At 40.4% G+C, this 12,494-nt stretch overlaps 1 protein-coding gene across 1 annotated transcript; it reads left to right on the forward strand.

Moving 5' to 3' along the window:
• Nucleotides 1-5,213: 5,213 nt before the first annotated feature.
• On the forward strand, nucleotides 5,214-9,570 carry terf2ip (telomeric repeat binding factor 2, interacting protein). The gene is made up of 9 exons (XM_054752364.2): nucleotides 5,214-5,307; nucleotides 5,821-6,058; nucleotides 6,329-6,474; nucleotides 6,633-6,856; nucleotides 7,222-7,311; nucleotides 7,437-8,121; nucleotides 8,197-8,297; nucleotides 8,648-9,067; nucleotides 9,212-9,570. The coding sequence occupies exons 2-9, from the start codon at nucleotides 5,832-5,834 to the stop codon at nucleotides 9,431-9,433; spliced, it is 2,115 nt and encodes a 704-aa protein (XP_054608339.2). The 5' UTR covers nucleotides 5,214-5,307; nucleotides 5,821-5,831; the 3' UTR covers nucleotides 9,434-9,570.
• The last annotated feature ends 2,924 nt before the right edge of the window (nucleotides 9,571-12,494 follow it).

A 12,494-nucleotide genomic window follows, 5' to 3' on the forward strand; every position in this document is an offset into this window, starting at 1 on the left:
GCTCCTTCTGACAGGAGACTCTGCCAGACGTTCCCAGCAGACAATGGTGATACGTTTGGGCCTGCCTGGTCTGACTGGCATCCTCCCCCACCATCTGAGCCAACTCACCACCAGGTAGTGGTCAGTTGACAGCTCCACCCCTCTCTTCACCCGAGTGTCCAAGACATGCAGCCGCAGATCAGATGAAACAACAACAAAGTTGATCGAGCTGCGGCCTAAGGTATCCTGGTGCCAAGAGCACATATGGACACCTTTATGTCTGAACATGGTGTTCATTATGGGCAATCCATGACTGGCACAGAAGTCCAATAACAAAACACCACTCGAATTCAGCTCAGGGGGGTCGTTCCTCCCAGCCACACCTCTACAGGGTTCACTGTCATTGCCCACGTGAGCGTTAAAAGTCCCCCAGCAGAACGAGGGAGTCACCGGAAGGAGCGCTTTCCAGCACCCCCTCCAAGGTCTCCAAAAAGGGTGGGTAGTCTGAACTGTAGTTTGGTGCATAAGCACAGACCACAGTCAGAGCCCGTCCCCCCACACGTAGGCGGAGGGAGGCTACCCTCTCATTCACTGGGGTAAACCCCAACGTACAGGCACCAAGATGGGGGGAACTAGTATGCCCACCCCTGCTCGGTGCCTGTCAGTGGGATCAACTCCAGAGTGGTAGAAAGTCCAACCCCTCTCAAGGAAACTGGTTCCAGAGCCAGAGCCATGCGTTGAGGTGAGTCCAACTATCTCTAGTTGGAACCTCTCAACCTCACACACCAACTCAGGCTCCTTCCCCACCAGAGAGATGACATTTCATGTGCCACGAGCCAGCTTCTGTAGCCGAGGACCAGATCACCAAGGTCCCCTCCCTCGACTACCACCCATCACACACTGCACCTGACCCCTTTGGCCCCTCCCACAAGTGGTGAGCCCATGAGAAGGGGGACACACGTTTCCTCTTCGGCCTGTGCCCGGCCGGGCTCCATGGGTGAAAGCCTGGCCACCAGGCGCTTGCCAACATGCCCCACCTCCAGGCCTGGCTCCAGAGGGGGGCCCTGGTGACCCACATCCGGGTGAGGGAACACGTTTTCCATTTATATAATTCTCATAAGAGGTCTTCAGACTGCTCTTTGTCTGATCTGGTTTGATGACATACTTTTTGTGAGAAGAGCAATTGTATTCCACTGTGTCTTTTCACGTAAAACCTAATATGACTTTTGACACCTGTCAAAATAAGCAATTGTTTAGCATTAATGTGTTCTTAAAATTTTTAAGGCATCATATGTTAAATTTTATGGAATATATCACATGGGATAATAAAATTATTTTCATCGCGTCATAGAGTCCCATTCATTTTTTTGGGCAGTAGGGGACCCATGGTCCTGAAGTAGATGGGCGTGAGTTAGCCTTCCCATTAGAAAGCTTCTATTGACCTAGAAATAAACTAGTTTAATCACATTTTGTGTCACAATGACACGATGATGAAGAAACGCTTTTGTATTGTGACAGGATATTTGCTTCATCCCGCCATCATCACATTTGTCAGAATTTTTTTCTTAAGTGAGTCACTGGGCATTTTCTCCGTGCTACTTATAGAAGTTAACGTACTGTTTCTTCCTTTCTTTGGTTGGTTTAAAATACTAGCAACAACAATTTATGTAAAAATGTTAACTTTTTGTTTTGTCTGATTCTACATAGAAACTCATCTTGCCAGGGACCATCTGCTGCGTCAAAGAGGCACATTTGTAAGAAAACATCACAAACGTCACTTTAGATATTTCAATTTTTTTTGTTTAATTACAACAGCATAACAACAGCAAATCAGTTCACAGTTGCTTTAGACATTAAAGCTTCAATAAGTTGTAAAATATAACTACTTTGCAAAAATAACACTAATACCTTAGTTATTTATCTCAATAAGAACATGAATGTATTCCTCTCAGCATCTCTTTCCACTTTCAGATAAAGGCATTCACATGCTTTTGTTCCACACCTCACATATGGCTAAATTATCAAGGTGGTAGTGCCCCCCCCCCCCCCCCCCCAACCCCGACACCCCCTTATGGAACTGCCCCTGCTGGGGGGTCTCTTAATAAAGCAACATTACATTACACCTTGCCAATTATGAAGGGCTGACACTTCCTTTAAATGAACATTTTGCTCAATTTGAAGTGAACATCTGTGTAAAAACTGCAACATAAATAATTTTCACTGCTTCCTGAACAGCTTCTTACAGTGAAAATGTCTGCGGTTATGAGTCTTATAAATCCTTTACATCGTTAGGAATTCCATGATACAAACATGTTTACATGGACTTCTGATGTTATTTTATTTTTTGCGAGTGTCATGATTACTAAAATGAAAAGGAGTCACTATCATTGCATCTTGGGGTTTAAAAGTGCTGTGGCACTGGGTTCATTTAAACAAATACAGGCCCTTAGATTTTACAGCTTTTTGTCAATGTGCTTTGTAAAGCTTAAAACTTCAGTAATTTTTTCAGGAATACTAAGAAAATGCATCCAAACTGCTGATGTTTACATTTGTTACTTATTACTTTCATTCAACAGACTAGTAAGAAGAAACGAATTTATGAATGCATGCTACATTCAATGCAGAACTTCCTCTCCACAGTGTGGCTGCTACTTCCACATGGACAGATTTATAGTGGTTTTCCCAACATTAAATGTTCCTTCTGTCATCCTGGAAGAAGGATTCAAAGCTCGCTAAACAAATCTACTCTTCTCCGTTTGATGGCGTCAATTTGGTGAGACGAACATTTGTAGTCTATTTCGTCTCTTAACACAAAACCTAAAATAAATTTGCCACCATTAGAAAATAAGTGCTTCCTTATGGCATCAAATGTGTCTTTAAAAGTTACAGACATCATAAGTGAAATCCATGGCACAGGATAAATAAATAACTTATCCACTCATAGACTCCCCTTCCCATTCACCCGTGGTCTGGAAGTCGATGGGTGTGACTTAGTCTCCCTATGAAGGTTTTTAGGTTTTCAAAGGTAAAAAAAAAAAAAAACAACCCCAAAGGTTTATGAAGTCTGACTCTGTTGAAGGCTGGGAGCTGGAGGCCAGTAAAAATGCAACATCGCTCTCTGCTGGCTGCTCCACTCAGCCTCCCGACCAGGGGACTGAGACCAAACCAAACTGTCAGCTGAGACGACCTGACCGCACATCATTACCACGGCTGTTGGTGTGGAGGGAAACGAACATCTGCTGCTATCAGCACATCAGATCATTGCTTTTATGGTGATAATAACTCAGGAACAGGGCAGCAGATCAGGCCAAAGATTGATTAAAATCAGCTTGAGGAAGCAAATGTCTGCATAGCTCTGTAATTATTACAGATTATATGTAAACATATTTTAAAGAGGAGTTGCAGCTCCTCTGTGGCTGTATTGTTTCAGCTGGTTGAGCTGAACAAGGAGAGCTACGGGGGCTAGTAGTAATACTGAAGCTGTCAGAAATGTGAGGGAGGTGAAGTCACTGTGTTCATACTGTGTTTCACGTGATAAAGAGAAACTATGTTGTGTTTAAAAGGGCTAGGGTTAAGGTAGGGTTAATCAAAACCTGGAATTAATGCTGATTAGGGCTGATCTCTCAGCCTGTGTTGAACCTAAACCCTCATAAATATCACAAATGACCCCCATAACATACACCAAGACACACCTGGGCAGGTTTAAATCTTGCTCTTTTGAAGCTGAGTCACAAATGGGAGAGTTTTCCAATAAAAAAGCTTAATGACCCTAAAAGACATAAGGAAATGAAGACCTTGTGGTCAAAGTTTTGGTCACTTTTTCCCACTACGCTGCAGAAAAAACACAAGCATGTCATCAGACGTGTCTCAATTTTAGCCAATTCAGAAACCAAACATTACTTAAGTCCAAACGACACAAACACCAGCTGAACTTCATCATGAGATTCTAGAAAAAGTTACTTCTGTTTATATTTTACTCAAAAGTATCAGATTGAAGCAACAGTCATGGGTTTGTAATAAGGTGCTGACATCAGTACATTTTTCATTTTCTAATCCTCTGGGACACAAAAAACAATCAGATGTCTCCCACTGAGCTCAGATGTGTTTGTCCAGAAGGGTTGTTTCAATCAGACAATGAAAGATTATTTTAGATAGTTTGTTGTTTAATTTTGTTATGATTTTATTATTCTGTCTCTGATTCATTTATCTTTTAAACATAATAATGAACAAAAGAAATGTAATTTAGCTGTTCTAGTGCGTGTATGTGTTTTAATCACATTTCAGTCTGGAGGCAATAAACAGTCAGATCTTTTTCATTGTTTTCTTTAAACAGGGACAGCAGAAACAATGCACATTTGTAATCATATGTTTACCCTGTGAATGCAGCAGATATACAGGGTATTATCTGGCAGGTTGGTGTTAAAACACTTAGAAAACCAAATGCAACAATGTGAATGTCTTCAATAGTTTTTAATAGGAAAAAAGCTGGTGCAATGACGCAAGCTCTGCAGTAAAAAGGAGGAGGAGGTATTTAGAGGAAGAGCAGATGGAAATAACATTAGATGGACTGTTTCAAACATTTCATAATTTTACTAGATCATACTGTGTAAACTGTTTTAAGGTGTCTTGAAATACTTTTTAGTTTAAAAAAAAGTAAAAAAAAAAGATGTATATTTGGCATTCAGCCCTGTTCTTTTTTCTGTGATAAGTTTTTTATAATTCACAGAAATTGTTGAGTGGTAAGCAATTATCTTACAGCAAAAATGTCCCAGATAAATATTTGTATTTATATTATTATTATTATTATTATTATTATTATTATTATTTATTATCACAAATGTGGAATGACCTTCCAAGCACTACCAGAACTAAGGCTTCCTTTTCAATTTTCAAGAAACTCCTGAAGACCCCGCTCTTCAGAGAGCATCTTCTTAACTAGCACCTTGCCTGCACCTGTCCCCCCTCTCTACTGTCCACTCCTTGTTCCCTACTCTCCATGACTGATGTCAATGTTGTTGTTGCTGTTATTGTTGTTGTTAGCCTCAAGGGCAATATGCCGATTATCACTTGTAAGTCGCTTGGGACAAAAGCGTCTGCTAAATACATAAACATAAATTTATTATTATTATTATTATTATTATTATTATTATTATTATTATTATTATTATTACTATTATCTATTTGTTGTTGTCGTCATTATTTTGTGAATCTTACATGCAAACAGGAGGGGGCGGTATTGCCTGTCCACACATAAAATTCACCGAAGAAGAATCACCCGGAAGTCAACATACTGTTGTTTTTGTCAAGGCGGGAAAGCTCTGCTTGGAGGTAAGCAAATATAAATGGTCTCTTCTTTTGCCCAGGTTTTAAATGGAGTCGTTTTTATGTGTGTTTGTGAGGTTTAAAAAGCCAGTGGTGATTTTATGGTCGATTTACCGAATATCAGGTTGCACTGAGCACAAGATTTAACCATTTTCAGCTATTTGGACTAGCTGAGTAATCTGAGCTTTTCGTTCTCTTAACAGGAATGCTAGCTTCTACCTGTTTTCTTCTATTCTGTTTAGTTGTTTATCTAAAATAAGAAAAACATGTAACAAATGTTAACGTGAATTTTTTTGTAACCGTTTGAAAGTTGCATCAAAACCTGCGTTTTAGAAGCCATAACTGAACGTACACGAGACGAATTTTCTGTGACCCAACTTTTTAAAGAGATAAATCATGTTGGTTTTCTTTGTAATCTTACTTTGACCGCAAGTACCAACAGTGGTATTTGCATAAATAAACAGTGAATGTTTTTCAAATAATTAATAATTCATAGTTTTTTTATCTTTCTTCCACCAGATAGCTTCACGATGCCGTCTAAACAGCAAGGCCCAGCCGCATCTATCTCTCCTGTCCTCTTCTTGAACGAGGACGGTGAGCCCATGTCTTTTTTTCTGCATCCAGGGCCCATCAAACGCAAGCTCCAGCCTCTCATATCAGCTGGAGGAGGGATCTTGTGCAGAACCCAGCAGCCTGGAGCCATCCTGCTGATCGCTCCTGAGGATGGGAGATTTGTTCCTGAGTCTGCGGCTCACAGGTTGGTGAGCCGATGAGCTGAAATGACTCCAGGAACAGTCACAAACATATAGTGTTGTCCATTTAATCAAGAAGTAATGACAGTTTAATGCTACATCAGTAAAAGAATCATAGGATGTTTGATTAGTTTATGATTCATATTGTAACATGAAAAGCTGTGGCAAATCATGCTGTGACCATGTCTGCGATTTTTACTTATAAAATGTATAATCTTATAGTTACCTATAAGAATCTGCTCTTTGTTTTTATATATTAAAAATGTATGTTTTAGGTACGTGTCCACCCAGTTTATTCATGAAAGTATTGAGAAGGGGGAACAGCTTAACATAGAAGACTTCAAGTTAGATCCTGAAGTGGCCCAAAAGCAAAATCCTGGACTCAACAAAAGCAAAGACAGTTCAGCCAAAGCTTCACCAGGTATGGTGTAAACTAAAACAAATACCTTTTAGAGCATTTTAAATGATTTGCGGTCAACTATATTTTACACTTTGTTTTGTCCTGTAAAAATAAAAGATATAAACTTTACACACAACTCAATTTTAGTCATGTATTCATATTTAGGATTTTATAATCAGGCAGGATGACCTTCACACCTGAAGAGGATGCTGCCATTTTTCATTATGTCAGCAAACGGATGAAAATGACTGGGGGGAACCGGCTTTGGCTAGAGATGGAGGAGAAGCGTGTGACCAATCACAGCTGGCAGTCCATGAAAGACAGACATAAACGCCTGCTGAAAAGACGACAGTCAAAGGACTTGGAGGTCAAAGCGACAGAAGATGATGATGAGACGGCAAAGGTAATAAACCACTTAAATGGCTTTACTGGCCTTCCCGACCACTTAAAGTGCTGTACATTGTGAGTCACATTCACCTATTGTGAAATATTGTGTTGTGTAACCTAAACAAGTATTTTAGTTTTCAGTCCAGTCGAACCCAATCCCAGTGGAGTTGTCCATCACACACACAACTATAGTTTGATAATAATAATATTTTTACTATAAATATGAAAAACATCCCTCACAGTTGAAAAAAATACTTTTATTTGTTTTTTTTTTTTTTTACTTTTAGCTTCTTTTTTTAATGAATCAAACAAAAACAGGAGGTGATTGCTACCACCAGGTGGCACTGATTCTACATAATTAAAATGTTGTTCTGTTTTTAGATGGAATCAAATCAAGAATGTGATGCTGACAAATCTTCCTGTGAAGCTGAGATTGCTCGTCCTCCTTCGGCAGATTCTGACTTAACACAGGTGCAGCCATAGGTCAAAGCTTGGATTGTGTGTACGGAAAAAACAGGAGCTGTTTTTGTTTCAAAGACACGATGTTTGTTTTAGATTTAAAAGAACTGGACAGGAACTATTTGGTATCTTTACAGATTGACGTCCAGGCCACAGCTGCAGGATGCACACTTGAAAACCAAGATCCGCAGGCAGCAGTCACTGCTCAGGTGGAAGAGCGACAGGATCAGGAGGTGGATAAACAACCATGTGTGGAAGCTACATCTCCCACCACTCAAACTGAGAATTCTGACCAGCAGTTGAGAACAGCCGAGGGCAGTGAATCAGAACGAGATGAACCTCAAACAAAAACTCTACAAAACCTACATTTGCATAAAGACTCCCCTGCAGCTCAGCCTAAGGCCACCCCTAAATCTACTTCTAAAAGTCCAAGAGACAAGATGGAGGCTTCTCTCAGACTGGAGCAACCACAGCGTCGAGTATCACGCAGGCGTCTTGGGCTGGAGGCCTTATCATCATCATCATCATCGTCATCATCATCCCCTGAGCCTTATGCAAAAAAACTCAGATCTTCCACACGCAGCACTGAGCAGGCCACATCATCGCCACAGCTCTCAAAGAAGATCAAATTAACTAGGAAGTCTGCACCTCGGAACATCTCAAAAGACCAGGCACAAAATGGAACCAGATGGGGGAGGGCAGGAGCAGAAAATCGGCTGGAGCAAAGCGGTTCTGACTCGGAGGCTGAGCCGGACCAAAGGGGCACTCACTCAGACGGTCGGCTGGAGAAAAGCGTCCCAGACTCTAAACTGGCACAAACAGGTTTGTTGGTATTTATTATTTCTTACTAGACATCAGAAGAAATTTGGGCTGATATTTTTTAGTTTTATTTTCAAGATGAAATGAATTCAGCGCCACAGAAAGGAGGGAAGAGAAAAGAAAAAAGGACGCAGGGGATTCTTGAACTGGCAAGAAATGAGTTTGAAGATGATAACGAGGTAGGCTTCGTCATGATTACATCATCATTGTGTAATATTTTCAGGCTTTGCTCGGTTTCCTTATTTAGCCAAAATTATTCAGCATTTATCTTTTTCCAGTTTCTGATGAGATTTTTGATGAAGCATTCCTCTGAATTCTTTAAATTTGTGAGTTGTTTGGGGGTTTCTTACATCTAATCTCCATTTCAATCTTCTAAAACATTTAAATGACTTTTACTTGATTTATTGTTAAAATGACCTTTTAGATGTTGGTATGTATCGAATGGGGCACATCATTTTTTGAATAACATGTAAAGTTTCATCAGCTTGATGAAATTGCTAAAGATTAATGTGATATTTTTATGTTTTAGTCTGAAGATCCAGACCGTCCTGAAACAGCCACCACATCGGCAGAACTTCTCCACCAACCCCGGGACACACCTGCAGGTCCCACTCCAGCTAGGTCCCATGCTGACACCAGAACTCACCTTCAGGACGATGGAAGGGAGGGGCGGGTCTCGGGGGACGACTGTGAATCAAACTCGGGCCCGTCCGTTGCTGCGCCTGCCGAGAAGAACTGTTCTGACGCTGTCGGAGCGTCCTCAAAGGCACATCTGTTTATATTTGACAGTGAATCTCAGGAAGATGATTCTCAATTTGTTGGTGAAGCTTCAGCTGCTCAGCCCAAACCTCAGCCCACGGGGATCAAAGACGCTCCCTTTTCTCTGACTCAGGTGCAATTAGAGGAGGACAAACGGCGAATCAGAGACCTGATCGCCCAGACAAACCAGGTGAGTTCTGGGGTTTTCTTTTTGTTTGATCTGACAAAAATCTGAACCGAACCTAGGTGTTAGGATATAAACTGCAGCCCTGATGAGGTGTCATTTTACCTCCCTGTCTCAGAAATAATCTCTTTAAACTTAATTTGTCACTAGGACTTGGTGAGTGTGACCAAAGCTCTGTTAAAAGTCAGCGGAGACTTCTCTGCTGCTCTGGACCTGCTCCTGAACCCCTCCTCGGTTTCTGCGCTCATCTGGGATCCACACGACGACCATCTTTTGCTCTCAGCCAATCCTGATGTTCGCCAGAGGCTGCTGGAGAAATACGGTGAGGGGAATGTGGCGAAGAGAATCGTTTTTCTTGAAGTGGATGGATGAGACTGGTACACGCAGTCTCTGTACAACTTCCTGGTTTAGAAAAACAACCAACCAACTAGTTGCTGTAATTTTTATACCCCTCGTATATTTCTGTGTGTCCTGACAATTTAAGCTTAAAAAATGTCCTAACATCTCGAGAGACGCTGCCGTGCTGGATCTGTTTTTTTTTTTGTAAGTTTTTATTTGCATTTAAGCATGATATACTTAATTTTATGCATTTAAAAACAATTTTATGGTTTTTATTCCTTGAAATTTGAAAATAAATGTATTATTAGCCTTTAATAATCTGTTTTTAAATGTAATTTAATAATGGATGATGTTGGAATAAGAATAACCACCTTGTGGCAAATCAGTTATTTCATTAGCGTAGTGGCTTCCTGGATGTAACTGCTTTTAAAAAATAATAAACGTATAATTAAAATGAAGCTGTGTTTTTGTGCTGAGACAATAAAAATGACTAAAGGAAAGTCTCTAAACCTAAAAATAAACAAAGACAATATAAAAGAGAGATAAAGCGGTAGAAATTAGACTAGAAATCTAAATTTTAACCAACCCGTTCTTTATTATAGTAATCCCCAAAATCAGCTGATTACATTCATCATTTTAAAACCAAGATTGCCCAAAACCCTCAAGAATACACTGTATAAATAGTTTCAACAAAAAAAAGATAAACTTACAAAACTAAGAAAAATGAAGTAAAGTAAATTAAAACAGCCACTTAAATAACCTAAAGATGCTACCTGCAAGGCACGTTAAACATAATGAGCAAACTGACACGTTTAAGCAGCTTTCATCTGCTTGTTGTAAAATACAGGACAGGTGGTCATGAAAAACTGCCAACACAACAAAAAAGCACAAACCTATAACCCCCCGTGTGTCACGGATAAAAAACTGTCCTTATAAAACCTCTTTTTAGTATGAAATATTCACATCCAGCAGGATCTGGTTTACACGTTGGTCTGGTCGAGAACTTGTTTAGTAAAGCATAACTCACACAGACGTCTCAAAAGAAACACGCTAAACACACACCCTGGGTTTTCAACGGCGTTGCACCTTTTTTTTTTGCAGTTATTATTTTAGGGTCAAGCTTCATTCCATAAACTAGCTTTATTTTATCGGAGATAAGTACAACCTGCTTCAAGTGATGGGAGAGTGGCGACAATTCAGTAGTTTTTTACATTTACTGAAGTAGGAAACCCTGTGGACTGAGTAAGTGGGACTGGTTTATGGTTTGTCCTGACGTTACTCTGCATGTCTGCTTTGGTTGGCTGGTTAGTGCGATGGTCAGAGGAGTGTGAGAGACACAGGACCTGCTGTTCCCAGATGCTAGAGCCAGACAGCCGTTAAACAATGTGGGACGCAGCTGCAGCGAAGGACAGTAGCGATATTAGAATGGCTCTTTAGTTACTCATCAGGCTGGTTTTATATCAACTTAACTACGGAGACATCTTCTCCAAGAATTCACTCTGATTGATATTAACACTTAAATCTCCCGTTAGCTAACCAAACACTGACAAAATATTTGATTAAATGTTAAATATGGCCACACAGTTTAATGGTTAAACAGTCTGGGTAAAATCTTTGAAAAATACACTTTCTGCCTCAGTTACGCAATGATTGACTGAGTTATAATCTTAGGAAAACAAAAGGACTCATAGCTTCGTTATTTCCTCCGACAGCATGCTTCAAAAGCAAAAAGCCCTAAATTTTAACACCAACTCTTGAACCATCAAACCACACACAGAAAATAAAACAAAGAGGTGATTTAAAAACTAAAAGGTCACTTCTGCCCTCATGCAGTCATCGGTTTCTGCGCTGAACAGGAACAAATCAGATAAAGCAGGAAACAAGGCCTCTGGGGTAAATACAATCACATGCCTACAGGCCTCTATGTACATTCTGACATTTGTAGCCCCATTCAGAAAACAGCAGGAAGAAGGTCCGTCTGGAGCAGCGCCCCCTGCAGGACAGCATACGTGGTCTACAAGTAAAACTTTACAAAGCTATACTGAATCCACACATCAAATCGAGCGATTGCTTAAAATCAAATGGATAAAACTAACTGTATCTAACATCCTTTGGTTTTGCATGAACGTTTTAAGCTTTGATGGCATTCAGCCTATTCAGGTTGTGATAAAACAACTCCTGTGCTTCATTTTAAAGTATATGGGTGGATGTGTGCAACCTATCTGCTCAAAACATAAGCAATGGTTCCTCATCGAATCCTATCTGAGTTGGAGGAATGCACTTCCTGCTTTCTGCAGCAAATAACAACAGGCAAAAAGGAATATTGCCACAAATGAATACATCTGACACCGCCGTTCCAGTTAAAGTTCCCCATCAATAACAAAACTAAAAGGTAAAAAGGCTACTTTCCTTGAGAGGCTATTGGTTGTAAGAAGCTAAAATTGTTGACAGCAAGTACAAAAAAAAAATAAGGCCAGCTAAATTGCATAGAACTTTAGTAGTGCACCGCTGCGTGAAAAGGCTGTGCTCCATTCCTCTGTCAACTTTGGCAAGCCTGCTGAGTTCCCTCAGAAACCACCACAAGTCTAACAACACTCGTTGCCCCGTCTCTTTGTCTCCCTGGCAGAAGAAATTTAAACTCCAGCAGTTTAACGCAGACAGCAAAGACCACACCTAGATTACAGTAATGCAAAAACAAGACCGTGCTCCAACCAAGAGGGGGAGGACTAACACTTTCCAATCTGAAATAAATAGTTAAAAAGATGTGTGGGTTTGAGTTTTGCTGACTAGAGAAGTACAATATGTACTATATTCATTTCCTTTTCTAAAAAAAGGATTTCAATAGGATAAAAAATATTTCTGAGCCTGTTTAAAATGTTTTGTTGATTTTCCTCCATAAAACGGTGTGGAGCTGTGAGGCAGAAAGTGAAGAAGAGAGCACAGCTTGGCATCTGCATTTACTCACAGCAAAGACCCCCCACCCCACCACCACCACGTTTTAAACAACCGAAAGAGTATAAAAGCACCAGTTCTGAGCCTGCACCAGAACGTGGTCCAATTGACCCAACATTATGTTTGTTCCACCCTCCTGCCA

This window comes from Nothobranchius furzeri, chromosome 3 (assembly GCF_043380555.1).
Source record: "Nothobranchius furzeri strain GRZ-AD chromosome 3, NfurGRZ-RIMD1, whole genome shotgun sequence".
Classification (NCBI taxonomy): domain Eukaryota; kingdom Metazoa; phylum Chordata; class Actinopteri; order Cyprinodontiformes; family Nothobranchiidae; genus Nothobranchius; species Nothobranchius furzeri.

What these genes read in the sequence shown, in the direction of transcription:
- terf2ip (XM_054752364.2), top strand. Translation starts at nt 5,832, where the DNA reads ATGCCGTCTAAACAGCAAGGCCCAGCCGCATCTATCTCTCCTGTCCTC. An exon ending in CCTGAGTCTGCGGCTCACAG is followed by an intron (nt 6,059 to 6,328) that starts GTTGGTGAGCCG and finishes TGTATGTTTTAG; the next exon opens with GTACGTGTCCACCCAGTTTA. An exon ending in CAGATTCTGACTTAACACAG is followed by an intron (nt 7,312 to 7,436) that starts GTGCAGCCATAG and finishes GTATCTTTACAG; the next exon opens with ATTGACGTCCAGGCCACAGC.